The sequence below is a fragment of the Solanum pennellii genome, chromosome 3 (genome assembly GCF_001406875.1).
Source record: "Solanum pennellii chromosome 3, SPENNV200".
In the NCBI taxonomy this organism is placed as follows: Eukaryota; Viridiplantae; Streptophyta; class Magnoliopsida; order Solanales; family Solanaceae; genus Solanum; species Solanum pennellii.
In genome coordinates, this window is record NC_028639.1 from 49,427,640 (window position 1) to 49,453,614 (window position 25,975).

A 25,975-nucleotide genomic window follows, 5' to 3' on the forward strand; every position below is an offset into this window, starting at 1 on the left:
ATATATATATATATATATATATATATATATATATATATATAGAGAGAGAGAGAGAGAGAGATAAATTACTATTTATTACTTTCCTTCTTATTAATGGAAGACTTGGAGCAGCTTTCTATAGTCCATTTCAGTTGCTTCTGTTAATGTGTCTTAATTTTGTTCATAAATTTATTGTTTTAAAATTTAATTTTATATTAGAATATTTATATAAAGATTATTATAAATTACAATAATTGTCATTCTAAAATTTTATGTAAAAAGTATTATAAATAACAATAATTTGCAATAGTAATATATTTTATTTGTAGTGACGTAAAATGTACTATAAGTTACAATTATCAATATAAAATACATATAAAATCAAATAATTTTTGAAATTTTATCATTACCATATGAATTGAGACAGATCAAGTAACATATATTATTTGATTTTACATAAATTGTAGTATAAATCATAATAATTAAAAGATATGTAAAATTCTGATTGACTCTGAAAATTTTATGTGTACTATAAATTATAACAAAGTAAGATATAGTTATTTAAAATAACATAAAATGTACAACACTTTACGATAATTAACCACTTGAAGTTTTAAAATACATATAAATTTGCCAATGCTACATAATTAAAATAAAAGGACTACATATATTATAAATTAAAATAATTAATAACTTTAAATATCTGAAAATTATATCAAATTTTAATTGACTTTTCACATTTTAGGTATAGCTAAATAGATTCTATGTAAAGTTTGTTGTTCATCTTAAGATATTTAGAACAAAATATTTGAAGAACTTGATAAGAAACAACAAAGTTTAAATATCATTTTTAAAATTAGATAATTAAAATCAATAGAGAAAATAGAATCTTAAACAGATTAGGAACAATATACAAAATATCTTTCTTAAAGATGAAAAATGAGCCCAATGAATGCATAGTGTCCCCTTAAGGAAATTATTTCCCTCAAGTATCCGAGGTTAATGGAATATATGCCCTCATGATAGAAAGATATTACTCACCAGTGTATCGGTACCTAAAACCATGGTATCAACGAACCACTCAACGATAGTAAAGTACACTTAAAATACAGATTTCCTTGTAGTAGAAGAAGTCAAGAAAGTTCATTTTTTTTCAAATGAGAGGAAATCCCTCAATATATAAAAAACAAAGTATAGTGTGAAAAAGTTCTTATTGTGCCTTACCAGAAATACCACAACCCTTTGGAAGAGTCACAATCTTTCGAAAAGGTAAAAAACTTTCATAAAAGTCGCAACTTTTCATAAAAGTCACAATTTTTCATAAAAGTCACAACTTTTCATAAAGTCACAACTCTTCGTAAAGTTGTAATTTTTCATAAAAGTCACAACTCTTCATAAAAGTCGCAACTCTTCATTTTTCATTTACACCTTTCAAAACTCAATAATCACCCATACGAATGGATAATGACTCCAAGACAAAGAAAAGGACATGTATGTGTACTTTACAATCAAGAATTAATTGCATCTGGATAATTAGTAGGTTTTCCCTTGGACTTTCCTTAGTAAACATATTTCAGATATACACTTTCAATCGGAAGATGCGATATTTTTAAACTATCGAGCTTTGGTGTATATCTTGACAACCATATGTCACACAATTACCCTTTACCGTTTATGGTTCCTACGGTTGTGTTCGTTTCAGCCATGAACACCTCCTTGTTTCATGAGTGTTTAGAGAGATGGACTTTTGATAATCATCCTCTTTGAAGCGGGTTCCACTTCACACTCACATAGGTGATTTCTAACCGTGTTATCGCGTAGATATCCTATTTGGCCAAATCTTCCAAACTTATCAAATCAATAAAAACTTTAAGCTTTATTAACTCATTAACAAGCCTTAAAGTTGTATCCTTGTTCCTAAACATTGTCTTTATCATGAGAATGGATTGAGTTGGTTGACAATGCCGAACCGTCAGTCATATGACATAATGACTTGTCCTAAGCTGTAAACTCATTCTCTTAGATGATCTTTCAACTTTTTTATAGTTAGGATTTTTCGTAAGTTTATCCGCACATTATCCTTTGACTTTACATATAGTCAATTTTGAAAATTCCACTAGAGAGTAGTTTCATAACGGTATTATGTCTATGTCTTATATGACGAGACTTTTGCATTATGCATCATGATCCATGCCCCACCTATTGCATCTTGTCTATCAAAGTGTATGCATACTGATGCCAATGATTTGGGGCCAAAAAATATCTATCAAGAAATTTTGAAGTTTTTCAACTTATTCACCGACCTTATCTAGAACACCTAGCTCAGGAATCATTGTAGAGCTAGCGATCATGTCTTTCTTGAAAAATTTTCAAGAGACTGTCCCTCTACCAAAAATAAATATATATCCACTCGTGAATTTTACTTTATTTGTTTGGTGATTCAATTTGCATCACTATATTCTTTAAATACTGTTTGATATTGTTACAATGCATGACATAATTTTGAGTATTTTTCAAATACCCCAAAACTCTTTTCATTGTCATCCAATGAGTTCGATTGGGATCACTTGTGAACTGACTCAATTCGTTAATAGCACATGCTATATCTGATCGCGCACACTTCGTGATATACATCATACTTCCCAATACTCTAGCACAATTCAATTGTCAGTCACTTTTCCGTTCACTCTTTTGAAATGCAAAACTCACATTTATTGGAGACTTGACAATATTGAAATGCAAACATTTGAACTTATCAAGTACCTTTTCAATGCTATGAGACTGTGACAATGTTAAATATTATGGAGTTCTAGTTGCATCAACAACTCCAAGAAATTTTATATCAAACTTGCTTTCTAGCATACATTTAATACCATTGATGTCATTAATGTCTCAATTGATGATTAACATATCAAAATATACAAACAAACAATGACATTGTGATTTCAATATGAACACATTTATGACTTCCATCATTCTTAAATTCATTTGTCAATATTGTCTGTTCAAATTTCTTATGTCATTGTTTTAGTGCATAATGTGACTTAACAAGTTCGTACACTCTTTTCTTTACCCGGAACCACAAAAACCACAAAACTCTCGGGTTGTTTCATGTAATTTTTTCTCTAGTTATCCATTTAAGAGAGTTATTTTCATATTAATTTGATGAATTTGAAGGTCATATACCACAACCAACACAATTAACATTCAAATGAATGTAATTGTAGTTGTTGGCAAGTATGTGTCAAAAAGATCAAGACCTTGTTTTTATATTACTTTATATTTGTCATCCTTTTGAGGATTCACTTTGAACCCAAAGGTTTCTTTCCTGGAGAAAAATCAACCAACTTTCAATAGGATCGCTCAAGATTGAACCAATCTCACTATTGACACCATCTGTCCAAAGGATGAGTCTACAGAAGACACAAGAAATGTTACAAAATCATATTCGAAGGAAGTAGATGTCCTTGATATTTACTACGCCTCTAAATTCTCTTTATTAAGTACATTTTTCTTTTGTTCTTTCCAAGGTCATTTAGACCTTTCACTAGACTACTCAAATTTTAATTTTACAGTCCACAGTCTTAGATCTTATTTTAATACTTTTAGGAATATTTTGGCTAGACACCCCCACACTTTGAAATATTTTAAATTGTATTTTTTTTCCTTGTCATTTCTCATATGAAATAAATTGTGTCCTAAATAAACAATTCTTTTTATTGCTTTCTTTCTGAAAAGACAACTTTTTGTTGTTTCCTTTTGGAGTAAGGATAGTTCATTCACACAAGTTTTGTGGCAAACCTAAACTTACAAGCAATGCAATCATCATTTCCTTCAAAGTTCAATTTTTCCTCATTAGATAAAGGTGAATAGGGCAACAGTTTGATTGACAATTCAACTTTTCAAACATATTTCTACAAATGAAATTTATACTCTCTATCCATATCACTTTTTATCTTTTTCCCAACTGATTTTCAATTTCAAGATTATATTGTCTAGATATTTCTATTGTTTTATCCTTACCATTCAACAAATAGACATAGTCTTTTCTAATGCAATTGTCAATGAAAGTTACGAGATACTATTTTCCATCATGAGATGGTGTTGACTTCATTATAATTATCAAATTGCACACAACACATAACATCTTCATATAGCACATAACATATAACACATAGTTTCTTTCATATTATTCATTCATATGCCATCAGACCTTGTTATCTTGGACTTGACCTTAAGACTTTCCAAAATGAGGGCTCAACATATGGGACCTCAACTAGGGAGCCTTCTTTAGCAAACACAGATTCTGCTTCATTCATTCATACGCACCTCATTTCAGTTCATTCATAGCCAGTGTGAACACCAGCTATACCTAGGATGTAGTTTAAGACTTTCATCGGGATCGCTGTGCAATGATCAGGAATAACCTAATGTCATTACCTGAATCTAGCTCACCTCTTGATTATCCTATCCTGACACCTTCAGTATCATTCATTTCTTTATATGATTCATTTGAGGCTGGCCTCATTCATTCATTGGGAACTTTAACTTTAACCGATATAGATCATGTGAGCATTATGAAATTCAGTGTCTCTCCCACACCGAAAAGAGGTGGAATCACCGGCCAAAGTGACTCAATAACATGCTAGCGTATATGGGAATTTAACCCCGCCAGATCCCTATAGTGGCAATATAAGTTCAAAGACTAGGAAATGTATGGAGACACATACCCGGCAAGCCGGACAGTCTCATCTCATGAGAGTTACGTGAACCTCCGCCCTTCTCTAAATAAGGCCTCACCGCTCATAGCTACCCTATCGGTGCTCAGTATAAAGTTCTATTACATTCAACTCATACATCATGAAAGCTGGCTTCTAGTATGAGGACATCATTGCTCAATAGATGATTTCTCATCTCATCATTAGTATGAAGTGTTTTAAACTTAATATTTTCATTAGAGTGTTCATAGACACTGGTCTCTTCATTATCTTACACTCTCCTTGGTGAGTACGTATTTGTAACATTTACTTAGGCTCATTTGAGATTGCTCTCATCCTATACATTAGCCTCACATCATGATTGTCACCACATTCTTCATTATTAGCACCTTTGTTTTTCATAGTTACTCACCTCTTATGACGTGAATGTTCATTTCTTCATTTCATAGTTCATCTCATCATATGTCAATGCACTTGGCCATTTAGTGTATCTTACATTCGTACTTAACCCTCCTAAGATTCATCATTTCATTACGTATATCTTAGGTTAACTTATTTTTGAACGTATGTTAGACTTATGTGTCTATACATACAAGCCATGGGGCTTCATTCATAGTTAGCTAAGTGATTCGTACTTTCCTAAGATTATGTATTACAAGACTTACGTATCTTGTATATATACCAAGATCTTGATTTTTGATCTAAGTAGATGGCATTATTCTTGAATAGTTTACTCACGTATGACTTATGTGTCAATACGGAATTTTTTGGGCACGGGAACCCAATTCTTGAATCACTTGGATATCATTTATATTTTTCAATGATTTTATTTCTAATATTCATAACATTAGAACTCTAAATTAAATCTCAACATTTTCATGAAATAATAATTTTCTATTTTAATTAGAATTCTAAATTAAATCTCCATATTTACATGAAAGAATTAATTTTCTATTTTAATTAAAATTCTAGATTAAATCTCAACATGAAAGAATCAATTTTCTATTTTAATTAGAATTCTAAATTAAATCTCCATATTTACATGAAAGAATTAATTTTCTATTTTAATTAAAATTCTAGATTAAATCTCAACATGAAAGAATCAATTTTCTATTTTAATTAGAATTCTAATTTAAAATCTCAATATTTACATGAAGGGATAAATTTTCTATTTTAATTCTACTATTAATTAACCGAAGGGTTGGGGGCTCGAGCCCCAACAACCCCTTTGATTTTTAGAATTAAATTTGCTACAATAGGGAGGTTGTGGGTTTGAACCCCCACAGCCCCCTTATTTTCTTTTATTTTCGCTGAAGAGGAGGAGGCTGTGAGGTGGTGGGTTCGAACCCCCACAACCCCTCTATTTTTTTTTAAAAAAAAACGAGTGGCAGTGAGGTTGTGGGATCGAATCCCCACAGCCTCACTTCCTTTACTAATGATTTCGCCCCCTTTCCTTCCGCCTGGAGGTCGTGGGATCAATTTCCATGCCTCGCGTTCTATTTTTTTCTTCGCGCGTAGCTGGGGGTCGCGAGTTCGATCCCCCCCAGCCCCTTTTCTTTTCCTTTTTCCTCGCGCAGGACAGGGGCGAGGGTTCGATTCCCCAGCCCCATTTTTTTTTAATTAAGGCATGCTGCAGGGAGGTCCCGGGTCCGATCCCTGCAGGCCTCAAAACTTCTTTTTTTTTTATTTCTTTGACGTCCAAAAATTTCCAGATTCTTTTAAAGTCTATTTCTAAGTTCTGGAAATTTATTCTACGATTTTTCTGCACTTTTTCATCAAATTTCACATTAGTTCTTAGGGAGATTTCATGGTTCATTCATAATGTTTTAGGTACATTTTCATAGATTCGTTTAACCAAGAATTTCTCCCTAAATCAAGCACCTAACATTTCATATGAACTTCACGCCTTACCCCATTTTATTCACGAAAAATATACAACCATATTACATTAAACTTTTGGAGCATTACATAGAGAACCCCATTCACCATAACATTCTTACACACACACACTTGCATATAATTTCAAAAAAAAAAAAATGATTGCCTTACATATGATTCCAAGTACACCAACATAATCATATTCATCACGAAAACATATATACACCTAAATCTACCAGCAATCATATCTAACCTAAAATTCATTGGGAGCTAGTGACAAGGACATACAAAGGGAAACAACCTAGTTATTGGAATGAATATCTTGAACCTTGAGGGGTCTCTTGGAAAAGGGACCAAGAGAGAAGAAACCCATACCTTAATCGATGTTCAAACGCTGATGTTGCTGCCCATAAACTCCTCCAACCCACGTCCAATTTACTTCAACGTACACCTCACTCGACGAACCTCTCTTAGCCTTGACGTTTTGATTACTTTTTCTTTTACTTAAATATTCTTGTGATTTCTTCAAGTGTGATTAACTCTTGATGTATTTTCAGTTCTTGAAATTATTTTTGGAAGAAATCAACGTGAGAGAGATATGGAGAACGTGAGGGATAGAGATAGAGTGTTATTAGGATTAGGAGACTAAATTCAAGACTTAGTCAAATAGGATTCAAATTAGATTAATACAAAATCTGATTTATTTTAATTAATACGTAAAAGGACCATTATGCCCTTAAAATTTCAGATTTTTAATTAATAATTAAATCACCTTAAATACCTATTATTTAATTTATTTATTTTTTTCGGGTCGTTACAATCCTTTGAAACAGTCACAATCTTTTGAAAAGTCATAACCTCTCATGAAAGTTATAACTTTTCATAAAAGTCACCGTTTTTCATAAAAATCACAAATCTTCATGAAAATCGTATTTTTTTTAATAAAAGTCACAATTTTTTTTTTAAATTCGCAATTTTTTATTTTTCATTCACATCTTTTAAAATCTAACATAATTAAATACCATAGCTACATTTAGTAGAATAGATAGATAGATTTTGTAGTTTCATTAGATATTTTGGGTCAATGATAAATTGATAAGCCTTTAGAAATCGATATCTCAGGACCAAATCAATTTACTCCTTTAATTAATATTACATTTCGATCATTTTCTTAGTTTGCGACTTATTTTGCCGTTGTCCGAAAAACATATGATAAGCCACAAAAACTATTTTTTATCACTGTTTTTCAATAAATCTTTGTTAAGTACTTTATTATATACTTATATGTGAAGACGAAATTGAACAATGTGTAGATTCTAGAATGCAAGCTTTTGTGTGTGCTAAAATGAGCAGACCTTTTGCTACTGCTCCCTTGGTGGTTCCGGTCGCCCACTCTCTTCTTCCTCGTCATCTCCGCCTCTCAAATCTGCTGCTTCCATCTCTCACTGCAACAACCGACACTACTATATTTCGCCGACGTTTCTTCTCGCCGTACAATTTCCGATCGGTTCCCGGTCCGGTGATGGCCGGTTTAGGTGGTTTTGATGTTATTGGTGATGGTGGTTCAATGGTTCAGGATGCTGGTGCGACGGCTTTGGTTATCGCCGGCGCTTATGCTTTTGTCTCCACTTTTGATCTCTTATCCGAGCGGAAGCTAATTGAACAGGTCTTCTATCTCTCTCTTACTCACAAAACACAGTTAGTATTATACTGTATCGGAATCTGATTTGATTTTACTTAGCACAAGTATGCGTGATAAGAATCTTTTATTCCATTAAAATCAGCACTAGCTTAGAAGTTTCTACTGCTCATGAAAACTTTGTGAATTTTGTTCCTTACCTGGAATTACCAAGTATTTCCATGGATTTCCCTTAATTGGGTTTGGTCTTTGATTTTTGTTCGTTTTGCTCATTTAGTGAAAATCTGTGACCCAAAACTCATTATGTATGACCCTATTTGGCAAAGATATAAGTTTAGAGGACTTGTCCCACATAAATTATGTAGGAAAAAGTTGTGTCGTATAACCAAACTGTTGGGTTTGGAAAAGTGTGAATCGTAAATTAAAGTCTTTTTTTCTCTAAAAGATGTCAAGAGAAAAAATGCAATTTGAATAACCTTTTTTCACATTGAATGGATTGTGACTTTTACAATAACGGATGACTTTTCTGATAAGTTATGACTTTATGATTAAGATACGTATTTATGGAGAGGAAATTAGAATTTAGCAACAAAAAGTTAGTGCTGAGTAATTCTTCAAAATTTGGCTCATTTTAATTGTATTGATATTTGACTTGATCTATCAAGAAATGTACACTATTTGAACCTTATTGTGCATTGAAATGTGTATTTTACTTGTTCTGTCCTTGTCCTTAATTACGTGTCCACTTTTTATTTCTTAGTTGTTCCTAATTACATGTCCATTTTGACAAATAAAAGAAACACAATTTTTTTTACTTATTATATCCTCAATTAATTACTTTAAAAAATGTATAACTTCTTGAAAATTCGAAGTTTTTAATTCATGAACTTCATAATGAATAAGGGTGAAATAGTAAACTCATTATGTCAATCATGGTTATCTTAATAGGTGTGTCAATTCAAAAGTCGACAAATAATTAGAGACACACGGAATATTAATACATGAAATCCATTGTATTATAATGCAAGAGCTTTGATGCATGCATTAGCTTGATTAAAGACTTAATTACCCCTCGTCAAAATCTTTTTTTCTTTTTCTAAAAAATCTTTTATGCTATATTTGTAGAGGGTATCTTTGTAAATAAATATTTTTCAAAAAATTATGCAATGTATACTATATTTAATACACCAAACCAAAAAAAATGCATAAAAATTAATAATTTATGCAAGCATAACGGATACACTTTATTTCTTATACACCCTACCAATCGTACACTAAAAAAAATTATTCTGGTCTTAAGCTTCACTTTCTTATTTTTAGCAATTCATATTCCTTTTTATTTTATTTGATACAACTTTGCCTCAGTCCTACATTAGTTAATATACGAATCCTCTATATCCGTTCAACTCCGTTTGATCCTTCCATTCCATTATTATTTGCTTATATAATGATTTGACTAGGAAACTTTCAACAACTTGTGGGTTGACGGTTGAGAACCATGAGGGTTCAGGTTCAAATCTCTAGGTGGATAGAGTTACCTTTGTACCTGTTATTGGAGGAAGGCAGGTATCCCGTGGAATGCTGGTATGGACACCACATTATCAAAAAATAATAATAGAGAAAGCGACCTATCAAAAATAAAATAGAGAAATGGGCGAGACATTTTAGGCATGAAGCAAAAGCTCACAGAAATTTGAACATTCTATGAATACTTAAGATACTTTCTTTTGGGAGCGAGGAGGGAGAAAGGAAAAAGATAAAGGGATTAGGTCTTGTGTGATGTCTGCACTAAAGCTATTTATAAGACATTATAATGATCACTTGATTTTCATTGTTTCTCGTGATATTTATTTCCCCCTTCATTTGTTGAAACAGAACTTGAGCAGAAAGCTGGTCCACATATTGTCTGGTCTGCTTTTTATGGCTTCCTGGCCGATTTTCAGGTATTGTTATGTCATTATGATGAATGCAGATCCATCTTTGAATGTTCTTACTGATGATTTAGGTCTTAGATTAGCGTATCAGGATGGGCTCGCTACTTTGCTGCTGTAGTTCCACTTACAAACTGCTTGAGACTTGTGATTCATGGCCTATCTTTGGCTACTGATGAGGGGCTTATTAAATCTGTTACTAGGGAAGGAAAGCCAGAGTAAGTTCCCTTTCCCGCCTCGTTCAACAGATTCATGGCATTGATTCCTCTCTTACGTTTCAGCCATTTCCTTGCAGAGAATTGCTCAGAGGGCCTCTATATTATGTTTTAGTGTTAATTTTGAGTGCGGTTCTCTTTTGGCGTGAGTCACCAGTTGGAGTAATTTCATTAGCAATGATGTGTGGTGGTGATGGTAAGAGCTGAAGCTCATATCACGTAGTTTATTGTGAGAACTTTTTACACTTTTTGTTTTTTAAACTTTGTTCTATGTAGGAATCGCTGATATTGTTGGAAGAAGGTTTGGGTCCACAAAATTACCTTATAATAAACAGAAAAGCTTGGTTGGTAGCCTCTCCATGTTTGTTGTCGGTTTCCTGGTATCCATTGGGTAGGTTTGGTCCTTGTGCTGTTTGTTTGTGTTTAGATATTTAATTTGTTGTAATATTTATGCTGATACTAGACTTCTTTCATATGGTTAAAGGATGCTGTATTACTTCTCAGCGTTGGGATATTTTCAGTTGGATTGGGTTTCAACTGTAGAAAGAGTAGCTTTGGTGTCATTTGTAGCAACTATGGTGGAGTCTCTCCCTATTACTGGAATGGTAGACGATAACATTTCTGTTCCTTTGGTAAGCATGGTTGTAGCATCATTGGCTTTTGCTTATTAGAATGTTCTTATCTTTGCGTGACTGTGCTATCTTACATTAGGTGATGATTCCTGTTTCATCTTCTTGTGGTGCTCTTATGTATATCAATTAGTGAAGATAAAACAGGTTCTTTTTAGGTATTCACAAGTCACAACTCATTGTGTCTCTATGGTGATTTAATGGATCAATCAAGCACCACTTTATCATCTTTAAATGGTTGGCATATAAGTTGTTATTTTGTAGGCAATTGTTTATATTTCTTTATATGGAAACACATTGGTAATGAAGATGTTTACGGTAGGCCTTTTTCAGCTGTCAAGACAACTCTTTCACAAAGAAACATGCAATGCGATTCTTTATGTCGAAGCCATGACCTTCCCTATTCAATCTCCTGAGAATTTCCAACTAGGCTTGGTTTTGCTATGTTGTACTGAGGGATGTACGTCCAACTTTTAATTTACCTATTGGTGATGAAACAGCTCTACCAACTTCCTAAATCCAAAGTGCTCCACCACTAAAGCAAATCTCACTGACTTAAGTTTCAATGCCCACTGGACAGGCATGTTTTCTTCCTTCTATCTTTACAAACCAACCTGGTAATATGAGAGTTAATATCTTAACTATTTAACTCCTTTTACCCAAAGTTGTTCAGCCTATTTAATTGTTTTCATTAATATTTGCAACTTAAATTTTAATGTTTAAACCATGTTGATAACTCGTCCTACCTGACCTAATCCGCTAAAAACATTATATTAGCCTTTTATATTAGTTCTCCAAAATCATTCTCCATTTTTTCTCCTCAGTGTTTTTTTAAAAATAATTCAGATACGGGGTAAAGTACAAATGATAAAATCTCAACCAAGAAGATGAAACTATACTTCTTGAAGCCTTTTCTTTTCTCCCTGGCAGCTTACGAAGACAGATTGCAATTTGCCAAACCACCAACTGCAGCATGAATTTGGAAAATCTCGATAGGAGTAACAGGAGTGAGATTTCTGACTTTCGCAGTCATCCAATATTCTAAGTAAATATGTCACCATAAAATTGACTTTCTCAATCTTCAAAACCTTGTACTTGAAAACATTGTGCACTCTCTCGTTATATTCCTGAATGGTTCCATCATTAACTCAGGCATCTTCATTGGAGTCATATACTAATAATATTCCAGCAGCCAAAGACGAACCCGAATGGATATCAATGTCAAAACAATGAGTTTGACGAAATTGACTGATGTAATGGAGCCATAATGATCGGTATACTCTTCCACAACATCCATGGGAGTAGCAAGAGTGAGTTTATGAATCCAAAGCATGAGAGTGAAGAACAATTTCAATAGGGGTCTAAAGGTATCCCTTTGATGCCCCTTTCCTTGTTCAAATTGCCCCTCTTTTCCGGTGGCACAATCACATGTTCTTCTCCTTCTACTTGTGCTAGTTCTTCTTGAGCTCGTTTGGTCTAAGAATGGATGCGGCTTCCCACTTGTCTTGTTGCACATTCTCACATCCTTGTTGACTTCTTTCTTGCTTAGCCTTGTCGAATTGTAAGGCAATACATTCCACACTAGGTTTTTCAGTTTTTTTCTGGTTCTAGATGTTTTAGAAACACTTCAGACAACATCAAATTTGATTCTATTGTAATGGGATGATACTTAGAAAGGTCTCTAATTCCATGGGTTCTATTGTAACAAGATGATACATAAGATCCTTCGAAAGGTCCATCTCCGCCATGTTTCTCAATAGTGAATATCTCACCCTGAACCCTAACCCTTTTTCCTTTTGATAGTACTAAAGGAAGCCTGGCGCTGCCCGGGCCCAACAAGAATAAAGTTATATTCTCCTTTGTGTTTTTTTTAATTAAAAAAAGTATAAATTATAGGAACCACATATTATAAATACAAAATAAAGTTTTATCCCTTTTAGTTTTATATTTACCAAAAATCCCTTAAAAATGTAGTTTGCGGGATACATCTTGAGAAGTACGGGATACATTAGTTTTGATACATCTGAATTGGCAGCTGTTGCGATTAATTAGGAACAAATAACGTAAATTTTGTTATAATAACTATAATCACGTAATTTACGCTTGACAGCTTGCAAAACTGATTGATAAATTCAATTTTCAAATTAAAGAAGCTTCATAAAACGAAATTAGTCCTGATAAAGTTGATCTGCATTCTAAGAAGTCGAAAAAAATAGGTTAGAAGATGAATATCTCAATTTTACTACGACATTCTGGAATTTGGGTAAGCGATGATAATTATGAAGGTTAAAAGGTTGATGGAATTGTTGTTGGACATCCATTTTATTTGTGAATCTGAAAGCGTTGATTTTATCAGAGCTTGAGATCGACACTGTTACAAAAGATATTGAAATCAATAAATTGTTGAGGGGAACTCATGTCCATTGAAAATCAAGAACAGCATGGGTGTGAAACTTTATTTGGAAGTAGAAAAGAATGCGCCTGGAATTAGCATGTATCCGCTTTGTATTGATACAACTGATAAAATTGTTGGGGAGATATATAATTTTGATTGTTCATTCGGGAAAGTCGTATGCATGGAAGGTACCGAAAGATATACTAAAGCTCTTGGTCTGGTCGAGTCGAGAATTTGTGACATTGATTATATTTCAGAATTAAATGCTACGAATTACATAACTGATTCCAATAGTACCAATGTGAAGACGGAGCAATTGTATAAGGATAAAGGAACACTCATTGCTGTAATGGCTAAATATAAAATAAAGAACAACTTCAATTTTTGAGTGAAAAGATCGTATAAAAAAAAGGTATTGGAATGCTCTCTCTCTAATTTGATTGTTTTTCTCTAGTACAGTTCTATTTATATTGTGTGTGATACAGAAGTATAATTAGTATATATTTCGTTGTGATAAGATTGTCAGTGTTTGATGAGTATTGAAATTTGATTTACATGTGTATTGATAAATGTCATTATGTGATACACAAAAATTTGGACAAAAAATGATTGTGTTCTTTATATGTTAGATACGTTAGTTATTAACAACTTTAACATTGCTTTTGTTATATGAATTAATCCAATTAAAAAATTTGGACAGCTATGTGTTGGTTTGCTTCAGTGATTAATGTGGATAGACTTTAAAGTCTTCTTGCAGAAAAAAATCTGATGTATTCAAAGTGAGATATTTCAATAGTGAACATACATGTGCGATGCGGGATAGGATACTAACAAAAGTACAAGCAACAATTGAATTTATTAGTGGTGTGACTGCCCCTAAATTGGTAAATCATAAACGAATTCATACCCCTCAAGATGTAATTGAAGATATTCGAGAATTATATGGGGTTGAGATATCATATCAGCAAGCATGGTGTGCTAGGGGACGTGCACTAGAAATGCTCAAGGGTAAGCCATCATAAAGATATAAGCAGATGTCGAGATACATATGGATGCTAAATAAAGTGTATCCAAATTCATATATAAGGATGCAAAAGACGGAAGATAATAAATTCATGTATCTTTTAATATCCCTAAGATCGTTGATAAGAGGGTTCGACTACTACAGGCCTGTAGTTGTAGTGGACGTTGCACAACTTGGCGGGGCTTACAAGGGTACTTTTGTATCAGCAAGCACACTCGATGGTGCAGGTATGACTGTTGTAATACTGATGTAATGTAAAACTTGTTTTATTTTTATAGTTAATGTATCTTAGTGTAAACATTGTGTATCATGAAGTTAAATGTGTGCTTCTTTGTAATTAGGTTGCATATTGCCATTGGCATATGGTGTTGTAGACACTGAAAATGATTGTTCGTGGACATGGTTCTTCGAACAATTCAAAAATGCATTTGGCGAGCGTGAAAACATGTGTATTGTATCAGATAGAAATGAAAGTATCATGAAGAGTGTAAGCATTGTGTACCCAAATGTATCTTATTGTGCATGCATATGATATTTTTGGAAGAATGTATGTTCAAGCTTCAAAAGGAGTAAAAACACACTAAGTAATATATTTTAGTCAATGGCAAAAGCATATAGAAGGAAGATTTTGATAAATGGCTAAGGTGGTGAAAGTTGATCATAGGGTGAAGGATTACCTTGAAGATGCTGGTTATGAGAAGTGGTCAAGAGTTCATTCAATCGTAAACAGAGGTAGAATGATGACTTCGAATATCGCTGAGTGTATTAATGGATGCCTTGTTGATGCACGTAGGTCAACTATAATAGACTTCTTGGAGGAAGCTAGACTTCTATTTGGTAGTTGGAACTATAAAAATAGACAAATAGCGTCATATACAGAGGACACATTGGGCCGAAGATTTGAGGAGATATTGATTGTAAAAGCATTTAAAAGTTCAAAGATGAAGATATTTATCAATTTCCCTAAATTTTTGTTTTATGTAGTAGAAACAAACTGATTTTCAATGATAAACATTGTTTGGGAAATGATATATAAATTGCATATTACATAATGTATCACTAACTTATTATATTTTTAGGTTGTTCCATCATCTTCTCAGTTCATGAAGCCGGAAGAAGATACATTGTATGCCTTGAGAGGAAAACTTGCACATGTGGAAAGTTTCAACATGATGAGATACGTTTCACACACACAATTGCAGTTTTGAAGCACAAGAATGTTACAAATTTGCACCCATATTGCTCTGATTACTACAAGCCTGATGCATTAGAAAAAACATTCGAGGTTCCAATGGTTCCAATGCCAGATAAGGAGGATTTGGACCGTTCCAGACCATGTTTTAGATGAAATTGTCCGGCCACCTAGGTATAGAAGGTTGGCTGGACGACCAAGAAAGCGAAGAAAGAAAAACACGAATGAGAAAATAGCAGTGAACAATAATTCTTGTGGGCAATGTGGACAAGAAGGACACAACAGGAGAACTTGTATTTTCTTCCCGAAGAGAATTGAAATAATGTTTTAAAGTAGGACATTCGTGTTCATGGTACTTATATGTATTTTTTTCTTTAGTATTTGGACTAAATAAAGTGTATTGGTTACACAACTTATTTTGATGTTCAATATATGCATTTGCTGAAAATTTTGTGCCAAACTTAAACTCGTAATTTAATAAATAATCTGAATGTATATACTATGAAAATAATTATTGTGTAAATGAATAAAACATTGATTCAATACCATAATGACGATTTAAGTAAATTCAAGTGTCTCAAACTTGACTTTTTCAAGCGTGTACTTATATGTATCGTGCATACTGCATTATGAGTTATAATTTTGGTACATTATACTCAGCAGTGGTGCCTTTCAATTTAATAGTATGTTGTGATTAGTTGACGTATATGATGTATCATATACATTCATATAGTTCAAGTGGCTAACATATAAATTTGTATATGTATACATTAGAACTTATGTATCATAAACATTATTTTGTAAGTGAACGTTCAAAAATACTTAAACTCAAACAATAATGTATCATAAACATTAGAACTTATGTATCATATACGTCATTTTGTAAGTTAACTTTCAAAGATACTTAAACTCAAACAATAATGATTGTGTACCTTAACGTTATAAAGCAATAACTGTGTCTAAAACAATAGCTTGAAAACACATAATGTTAATAACTAACAAACTATTGTAATACAAATATGTTTTTAGATAAACACAAAAGATAATTGTCTTCAACACAAAACAACATAAAAACTTGTTCATGCTATCCCTACTAATTACTAATCTATGTTAACGAGATCATGTTCAGTTGGTGTTGTGAATCGACCCTTAGTCTTTGGTGGATCGTCATTCTCACTTATGTATCCACCCTTGACCTTGTTGCTGCCGTATCTTCATAACAATGTTGCATATCTATTGCGTAGATAATTTGCAAGATGACCATCAGTATCAGGTGGTATAACAATTTGGTCACTCAAAAACTCTGCAAATGTAGCTACGTATAACCCGCGGTCCCTACAACAAAATACATAATATAAATTTGTAAAATAACTTACCCATATATTGTAGTCCAGAATTTAAATACTTACAGGATATCGTCTTTTTGTTGCATTATATCTTCAGCGTATTCAATGTTGAAAGAAATATGTGACTCTAAAAGTGTATCCGTTTGTTTGTCCTTGTATGCATCAAGTACTGGCCAGTTTGTCCGCTCAATGTTTTCAAAGAAACCACTGTCAATGAGGTAATAAGGTAGCATCCTTGACAACTTTTGTATCTCCTCAGAATATACATGTTTCCTTGTGCCCAAAGAAGAGTCATACACGCGTATCAACCTCTGATTCAATTCAACAACAGCTAACACCCAATGAAAATTTTCATCATAATTAATCGGAATATAAACATCGTCTACCAGATGCCATGGTAATTCAGCTAATATTGAAAAGCCTTTAATGATGTTGATTATTGACCTATCATGTACTGATACAAGTCTTGCACGATCAAGCTGTTCTTGGGTACTAATATCATCATCAACCTCATTGTTATAATACCTATCATGGGTATTGTTGATATGTGCACTGAACAAACAATTGACTGTTGTATATCTGTATTGATCCATGCTTCGAAGTTTTAATTTCTTACGAAGGTAGTAAAAAATAATCGATGTGCTATAAAAAAAATATAAACATAATTATACATTTGAAAAGAAAATTAAAATAAAAATAAAATACTAGACACTGAAAGTGATATATGGTATTGATATGTATATGTAACATAATAACTAAATTTATCATATACATCAGTATAACTATATATGATACATTTACATACACATGAAATTCATATATACATGTCAAATTACCTGGTCAGTCCAGCAGTTTTTGGGCAGAGACATGGCATAAAATCAACTCTTATTTAACGAATATGCAACGACATAATTCATCATTTCAAAACCCAATGAAGATGCTCTTGCTTTATACTTATCCTATGATGGTTTCCTGTAGTATTAAGCGTAAAGAAAAGATGTTATTCAAAAGTGTAACAATAGTTGCAATTTTAAAATTGAACAGATCTAGTAAAAGAATATAAAAATTACTTTTTTGAATGAGCTTTAAGAAGACCTGTAGTAACCCACTTAATAAACTCATCAATCAGATATGAAGGGGCTTGGTTTGTGATCTCACAGCCTTCAAATGGAAAGTTTGGACGAATTACATCAGCCATGACCGTTTTTCCTTTTTCACTTGGCCCAAATAAAGTTAAATAAGAGGATTTGCAGTTTCTTGAATGTATCTGAATACGTGCATGAGGAGTATTTATATCGCTTCGGACAACAATATATGTGATTGGAATATCAATTGGTAATTGACTGTCCGAAAGCAAACTTTGACTGTCGGTTAACTCCTGTTGATTTGCATGAATAGGCAAACTTCCTAAATCAGCAATAAGTGTATTCATGACTTCTCGTGTATCGTGAGATATTGAACCAGATGGTGTAGAATCCTATATGGTTTAAATTGATGATTAAATACGGTTTGATAAACATATGATATTAAAATAATACATGAAACATAAATTACCGATGTATCAAATATAACAAAATCTGGCACAGACTGATTGGTATTGTGTTGAACACTATATGAAACAACTTCGTTCATTGTTCCTTCAAAGAAATGATGAGGCGTTTGTGCTAATAGAGCATCCTGAATAAAAAACGTACTGATCAATTTATGATACCTTAAACAACAAATAATTATACACAAAGGATTGTTAATGTATCAAGGACAAATAACATCAAACTACAAATTGTATATAAGAGAAACAAATTTAAGTAGTCACATAGCTATGTATCTTGCAATGGACTGTATAACGTACACACTAAATAAAAAAGTATAGTATCATACACAGGAACTTGAAAAAAAACTACTGATGTGAACAGTAAAAATATGTATCATAATTATCCAAGTAAAATGCAATGTATCATAATAATTCAATTAAACTGTAATGTATCCTAATAATCCAATTAAACTGCAATGTATCATACTGGCACATTTTGATGTATCACTGCAAAGTTGATGAATACTAATAATAAAGTTATGCTGCTAAAATTACCTTCTTGTGTTCAGATGTTTCTGCAGTATGATGACTATTTGCATGGGAATTGAAGTTCTGAAACGTCCTTCATTACTTGATGATTCTTCAATGTATCTTCAGTCTGTATTTTGTAAACATGTTTTTTAAGGAAAAATAAGTTAATGTAAATTATATAATTTTATATACACGATTAATAAAGTAAAGTAAACCTGATCGTCAACATCAAAATCAGGAACAACAATGTTTTGATAATTATTGGCAAATTTCATTTGTATCGGAAAGGTTGCTTGGTAATCATTGGCTTCTTTATCGGAAACTTCAACCATGTGCGGTGTAGACTTGTCGCCCATCTCCTTCATTAAATAAGTTTGTAACATAATGACCTATGAAATTAAAACACACAATGAAAATACACGTATACAATACATTACCTTTGATTGTTGACCGTCATCCCTATTCCTAGAATTCATCACCTCAAAGTGATTTGCCTTTATCAAATTCACAAGATACTCAAATTTACTGTGAACCTATTAAAAAAAATTAACATTCATTTTTATATTTATGAATAAACATTAAAAAAATTGATGTCGTTACTTACATATTCCTTCATATGTTGTTTCAGTTCTTCAATATCGGGATATACATACTTATATTTTGGGACTTGTGAAGAGACATGGACAGAAGATACATTAGCAGGCAAGGTAGGTTCTTCAGTTGGCATTGGGAATGACTGATTTAATGGCGGCCTTAACTGCTCTGACAAAGGTTTCGACCCCTTTGTTTTATGTGTATCAAGATTCTTTCTCCTCTTGGGTGGTGGTGGAGATGATGTACCAGATACACGTGAGGATCTTCTCAATAAATGACCAGGAGGAATTGTTGAGAAATCCTCAAAACCTGACTTATCTTTAGTTTGTACTTTTTTTGCAGCAACTAGTGTTGTGGATAGTTCAGTTATATTAGCCTCTTGAATATCAAGTAAATCAAGGGCTTCCACCTCATCTGGCTTTGGTACAATATTTGAACAAGTATTCTGCAATTAAAATGGTTGAATGTTATAACCGTATTATGTATCATATAAAAAGTGTTATTTACAACAAAAAAATATAAAGCTTATTGATAAACTGTTATTTGCGAATTTAAAATTAATGTTACCTCGGAGAAAATGATGGACATGAACTTTTCATATTTTGGCTTTACAACCATCACTGTCCAATTACATATCCTAGGAATACCATTCGCTACTTTAACAACAAACTCTGGACTTAGACTAGAGGCACATTCGTAAATCCATACGTTGAGTGCATAAGGCATACCAAATAAGCGATACATCTGTTTGCTTCGGTTGAAGTCTTGCCTGAGTGATGTAATTAGCTTATTGAATGCAATCAGACCCCAAGAATACAATTCATACCTACCATCTTCGACCATTAGAAATTCTTCTATAAGTATGAAGGTCTCACCAAGATGACATAACAAGAAAGTATTGATGAAGTATAATATTGCCATCTGAACGGATTCTTGTGTGGTCTCCCAATTCTCCATTGCAAAACGCTGTATCAAGCGACTCTTGGTTATACCCATTGGACAATCAGGAAAATATTTTTGTAATAACATGCTCGGAGTGAAATTCGGATATGAATAATCCTTAACATTTCCTTTACATTTAAGGCCAGTTACAATGGCAAATTCCTTCATACTAAACTGCAACACATTTCATTAGCATGACGAACATGCAATACATCTTTGTTTTCCTGTTGCAACTCCAACAACAACAAACACTTAATAATCTGACCCTGAAAATTACATTTTGGAATGTTCAAATATGGTCAAAAATTGTATTCTTGAAACATTTCAACGCCTTCATCCTTTATGGACTTTTTGATTTCATTCACAAAATCAAAATTGAACGTCGCTCCAAACCTCAATGGATGTGCTGATATTTTTTTGATAACATAATTCATGCCTGTTTATACAAAAAATAAAATATAAAATTGTACTTGTCTAATCTCAAACATATGCTGTAATGGAGAGGGATATGTTGAAGATAATGTGTAAATTCAGTAAATACATGATGATTTTGTAATGATATCATATTAAACACGTCGCGAAAATGCATATGATACATTAGTAACTAACAAATATATTGTACATGAATTTCATTCACATATACCAATTACATATATGTATAAGACATTTGAAGTATATGAATGTATATGATACATCTTATTCAGATTCATTCACAAAAATCAATCACATATATGTGTAAGACACTAGAGTTATCTGATATATATGATACATCTTATGCACTGACAAATAAAAATTGTACAATACAAGATGCTTTTACTGATACAAAACACAAAATTAGTTAAGATACATTGGTAACTAAAAAATATATTGTACATGAATTTCATCATATCTATACCAATTACATATAAATATAAGACACTAGAGTTATATGATGTATATGATACGTCATATGCATTGACAAAAAAAACCTGTAAAAACTGTACAACACATGATGCTTTTACTGATACAGAACACAAAATTAGTGATACATCTTATGCATCTGATACACCTTCAAACTGTACAACACATGATGCTTTTACTAATACAAAACACAAAATTAGTGATATACCTTATGCATCTGATACACCTTAAAACTGTACAATACATGATGGCTATACTGAATTTAAAATTAGTGAATCTCTCTTCATTGTTAAATGACTTTTAATTCGATTTCACAAACACATGCAACAATTTAAAATTAAGGGTTTATCAACAAAACACAAAATTACCAATTTTAAATCAATATTGTTCTAACATACTATGAAAATAATAAATTTATAAGAGATGTATTCAACCTTTCTGTCCAAGCACAACCAAAACTATAACAAAATCATAAAAATAGAAATGTTTGTTTAAACACATACCTTAGGAAGTGTGGGTCGAGAAACAACATGTGTAACTTTTCTTCGCCCTTTTTTTGGGATTTCTTCAAGCTTTTTCTTTGGCTCGACTACGTTCTTATTCTTCATCGCTAATGGGTCATGCAATCTCTTGGATCTGTTCTCAGCCCACATTTCATCATCAGAATCATACACATGATTAGCATTAGTATTAGAAGCACCAACACTATGTGATTGACGCGATGGACCCTGTTCATATTATCAGTAAAAAGCACACAAAGAAGACAATAATGGTGACTAAAATTCTTACCTTTTAAAAACTTAGAAATTGAAATACTTGAGGGAGACTCCTACAGAAAGTCAAATTGATAGGAAAAATTTATTGCTAAACGTGGGCAGATATTTTAGAAAGAAAATTAAAGAGGGTAATTGTTAATGGGAAAGTGTGTTGGCTGAGAATAGAATTTTACTTTGGTAAAGTAAAACGTGATAATTGACTGAAAAAAAAAGATGCGAAATCTATATATATCTTACGTATTTTATTAATTGGGGAAAATAAGGGATTTTGAAATTTTTATAATAAGTAGGGATAAATAGGTACTAAGGTAAGTAAAGGAGTATATTTAAATATTTTTTTCCTTAAAAAAATGAAGAAAACTTTTCAATTTCGGCCTTTTCTTTCTTCTTTTGGTAAATCTCTATCAAATTCGAATTAGATTGTGATTATTAGAAGGATATGGAGCTGTACAATGAGAGTTTATCTAGAGAGAGTCCATAAAAAAGCACCTGATAATGCGAGTCCACTTTTTTTTTTTTTTTAATCTTTTTGCCTTTATATGACAACTCTCAATATTAGCATCATTTTAAATCATTTAAACCTAACAAAGCCAATGATCAATAACAAAAAAAAAATGGAGAAGGACCTAAAACTTCAGGTAAATGGAATGAAACAAAAATACCCTCATGTTTTTGAGCTCCAAAATATTTTTTTCTTTTACCTATATGAACCTGTTTTACCCTTTCACTTAACAGAATTTTTAAGAATAATAATTAATTCTTTCATTAATGATATGGTAGCCTTTAATAGGGTAAAACTAAAATTAATCATAAATAATAATCTTCTCATTAAATCCAGCTAAATTCTACTTGATCCACTTAAATTTCTGTTGACTCATAATTTCAAAAAAATAATAAGGGAAAAATCTTTTAAACAAATCAATTTACTTTCTGCAAATTAGCTTTCTCTATCAGTGGCTTACGCATGATTTTCTGTAAGCAGTGTCAATATTTGTTAATAAATAGTTGATATAACAATACAGTTAACAAAAAAATTGTCTATTACTGAAAAAGCTAGAAAAAAAAATTCTTAATGAGACTCAAACCTGGCCAAGTGAGAGAATTAATACACTCGGCCACGTGTCAAACCAACATTTTTTCCAAGGCAACACAATTGTGCAAGGGTCAAGATATAATATTTAGATAATTACAACACATTAGTAAAATAAATATGTAATATTTGTAGAATGTTTTACCTTTTTGCCCATAAAGTCAATCTGTAGTACATAACTTCACCTCCATATTTGCTGGTAAAATAGAACTTGTAAATTTTACAATAATGCTAAAGGTAGATTTAGAGGCTACTATAGTAATAAGTATGCCCAAGATGTCTCTTACCATTAATGAGAGTTCGAGATATCTTAGTCTATTTTCTTTCATTAGGCAATTATATGTAAATTTAAATTTACTTTGCGATCAAGATTTAGATCCTCCTAATACAAATTCCATCATGTTTTATTTTTATTACACCCTAACTGGATATTAAACGTATGGAGCTCCTCAAGTTCATTCCTCATTTCATTATTAGTTTCCCGCAACAAGGAAATTGAATTCAAAGGTATATAATATTCTTTTAATAGCAAATGTAAAATCAATATTAATCAATTTATATTAATTATTATAAGCTTGTTGGAAGAGTATCTCACTTACAAGCATTAGATAAGTGGAATTCCAACAAATTGTCATGTCTTGACGAAACTTTTCTGAACACGTCAACCTAAGATTTTTTATGCATTCCACAAACATTAAAATTCTTCCTTCCGAATGTTTAATATGTTTAACATATTCTCTAATTTTTACATAGTTGCATTAGCTTTCTCGAACCCACCTTAAATTCAGAATATAGTTTCCATAACGAATATGAAAGAACTTCTCATCACAAACTAAAGTTTGCATAAAGATAAATGTCATTTTTAAATTGGTTGTCATACCCTTATTACAAGTAGCGTTATTCAAAGTAAGAGATAATTTTTTTAATACCTCATTCCTTAATGAACTCAACACACAAAATAACATTAGAATATGGCAGAGACACATGACGAAAAATCAACACTCTTTTTTTGAAGAATTTCATTCGAATCAACATAAGGAGCAGTTGAAAACATTCTTTCATTTGACTCTAGAGAAATCAACATGTCTGAAGTCATATAACTCTACTGGAATCACTACAAGCTCATTTTTCAGATATTCTTCTCTTTTATCATACATTTTTAAAATATCAGACTTGGCAATATTTCTTGAAATAAATTTATTTAAATATATTCCTATTTTCTTGATGTTTGCCAAAAGGATAATTATGATTTAGAATGACCACATATACTTTCTCACAATAAATAAAAATCTTATATACAAAAGACAAACCAAAAAAGGTGTCAAAAACATAAAATTAATATTTTGTTAAACAAAATTCAAACATGAAATTTAATATTCTATTAAAAAAAATACAAACGGTAAACTGCATTGACATTTCTTATAAATAAATAATCTTTCAACACAGTGTTATTTAGAAAGAAGGAAGGAAATTTTAGGAGATTAATTTCAAACTTTAGCCCTAAAATTTCAAAGAAAGCAGAAGGAAGAGAAAGAGGATTCATGGGAGAAATTGAGAGACTTATCAAATTATTTTTGTGACTGTGATTCGTGAAAGAAACAACGAAGTTAATGCTGAAAATTGCTTTTTAAATCTTGAAAAAAGTCACATCTTTTGAGAGTTCAGAGAAAAATTTGCAATGTCAATATTTGATCCTTAGTTTATTCATAAATACTCATATTTTAATGGGTTAAATATGAATACAAATCCAAATATCATGACCAGGGGAGTAGCTACAAATTGGACACCTTTCGTCGGGAAATTATATCGTATATTTAAATAAAATAATATATAAAATGATTAAATAACGTATTTTGAATACCTTTAACACAATCTCGCCAGTAGCAGCTTTAAGCCTCTTCTTTTAAAATTTTTCATCTATATTTTCAAATTTTTACCTCTTTTTCTCAAAAAAAATTCATGTATATTACGTTTTTTTTCCTTAAAAAAATCATATATATTACGTACTTTTTATTCAAATTTTCATGTATATTACATACTTTTTTTCAAAAAATTTCATGTATATTAAGTAGTTTAATTTTTAAAATTTCTGGTGCACTCTTTCATCTTTTTCTTTTTCAATTTTTTCAGGTACATTACATATTTTTTTTCATGGGGAAAATGCACAAGTACCCCCTCAACCTATGCCCGAAATTTCATAGACACGCTTATACTATATTAAGGTCCTATTACCTCCTGAACTTATTTTATAAGTAATTTTCTACCTCTTTTCGATCTACGTGGTACTAAGTTGAAAAAAAAAGTCAACCAGTGTTGAGCCCACACGATAGTGCCACGTATGCCAAAAAGGAATATAAAATTATTAATAAAATAAATTCAGGAAGTAATAGGACCTTGGACACCCTTTCGTGAAATTTCTACCTACGCCACTAATATCATCTACATTTAAAGATCACCCATTCAATCCAATATTTAAAACGGATTGGATGGATCAGTGTAAAATGGGATCACCAACAGTAATCACATATAAGGGACTAATCAACGTCTAACTCCAAGTAATATCTTTTTATGACACGTTAATTAATTTCGTTAGTATTACTCAATCCAACTAGGTTTTTTTGTTAATATTTCAAAAAATCACCTTCTCACCCGATTCAACCCCACT

At 31.8% G+C, this 25,975-nt stretch overlaps 1 protein-coding gene across 9 annotated transcripts; it reads left to right on the top strand.

Moving 5' to 3' along the window:
* Positions 1-7,723: 7,723 nt before the first annotated feature.
* LOC107012448 (probable phytol kinase 1, chloroplastic) lies at positions 7,724-15,938 on the top strand. 9 transcript variants are annotated; one of them, XM_027915930.1, is made up of 8 exons: positions 7,728-8,241; positions 10,090-10,157; positions 10,232-10,363; positions 10,441-10,556; positions 10,637-10,751; positions 10,845-10,992; positions 14,553-14,635; positions 14,750-14,804. In XM_027915930.1, exons 1-8 carry the CDS (start codon positions 7,897-7,899, stop codon positions 14,787-14,789), a joined length of 1,047 nt encoding a protein of 348 aa, XP_027771731.1. In that variant the 5' UTR covers positions 7,728-7,896; the 3' UTR covers positions 14,790-14,804. The 9 variants fall into 9 exon arrangements, with proteins under 9 accessions (XP_027771729.1, XP_027771731.1, XP_027771730.1 ...); XM_027915931.1 differs by lacking the exon at positions 14,750-14,804 and adding an exon at positions 15,488-15,938 and having other exon boundaries at positions 7,729-8,241; XM_027915933.1 differs by lacking the exons at positions 14,553-14,635; positions 14,750-14,804 and adding exons at positions 11,920-12,034; positions 12,142-12,731 and having other exon boundaries at positions 7,730-8,241.
* Positions 15,939-25,975: the final 10,037 nt, after the last annotated feature.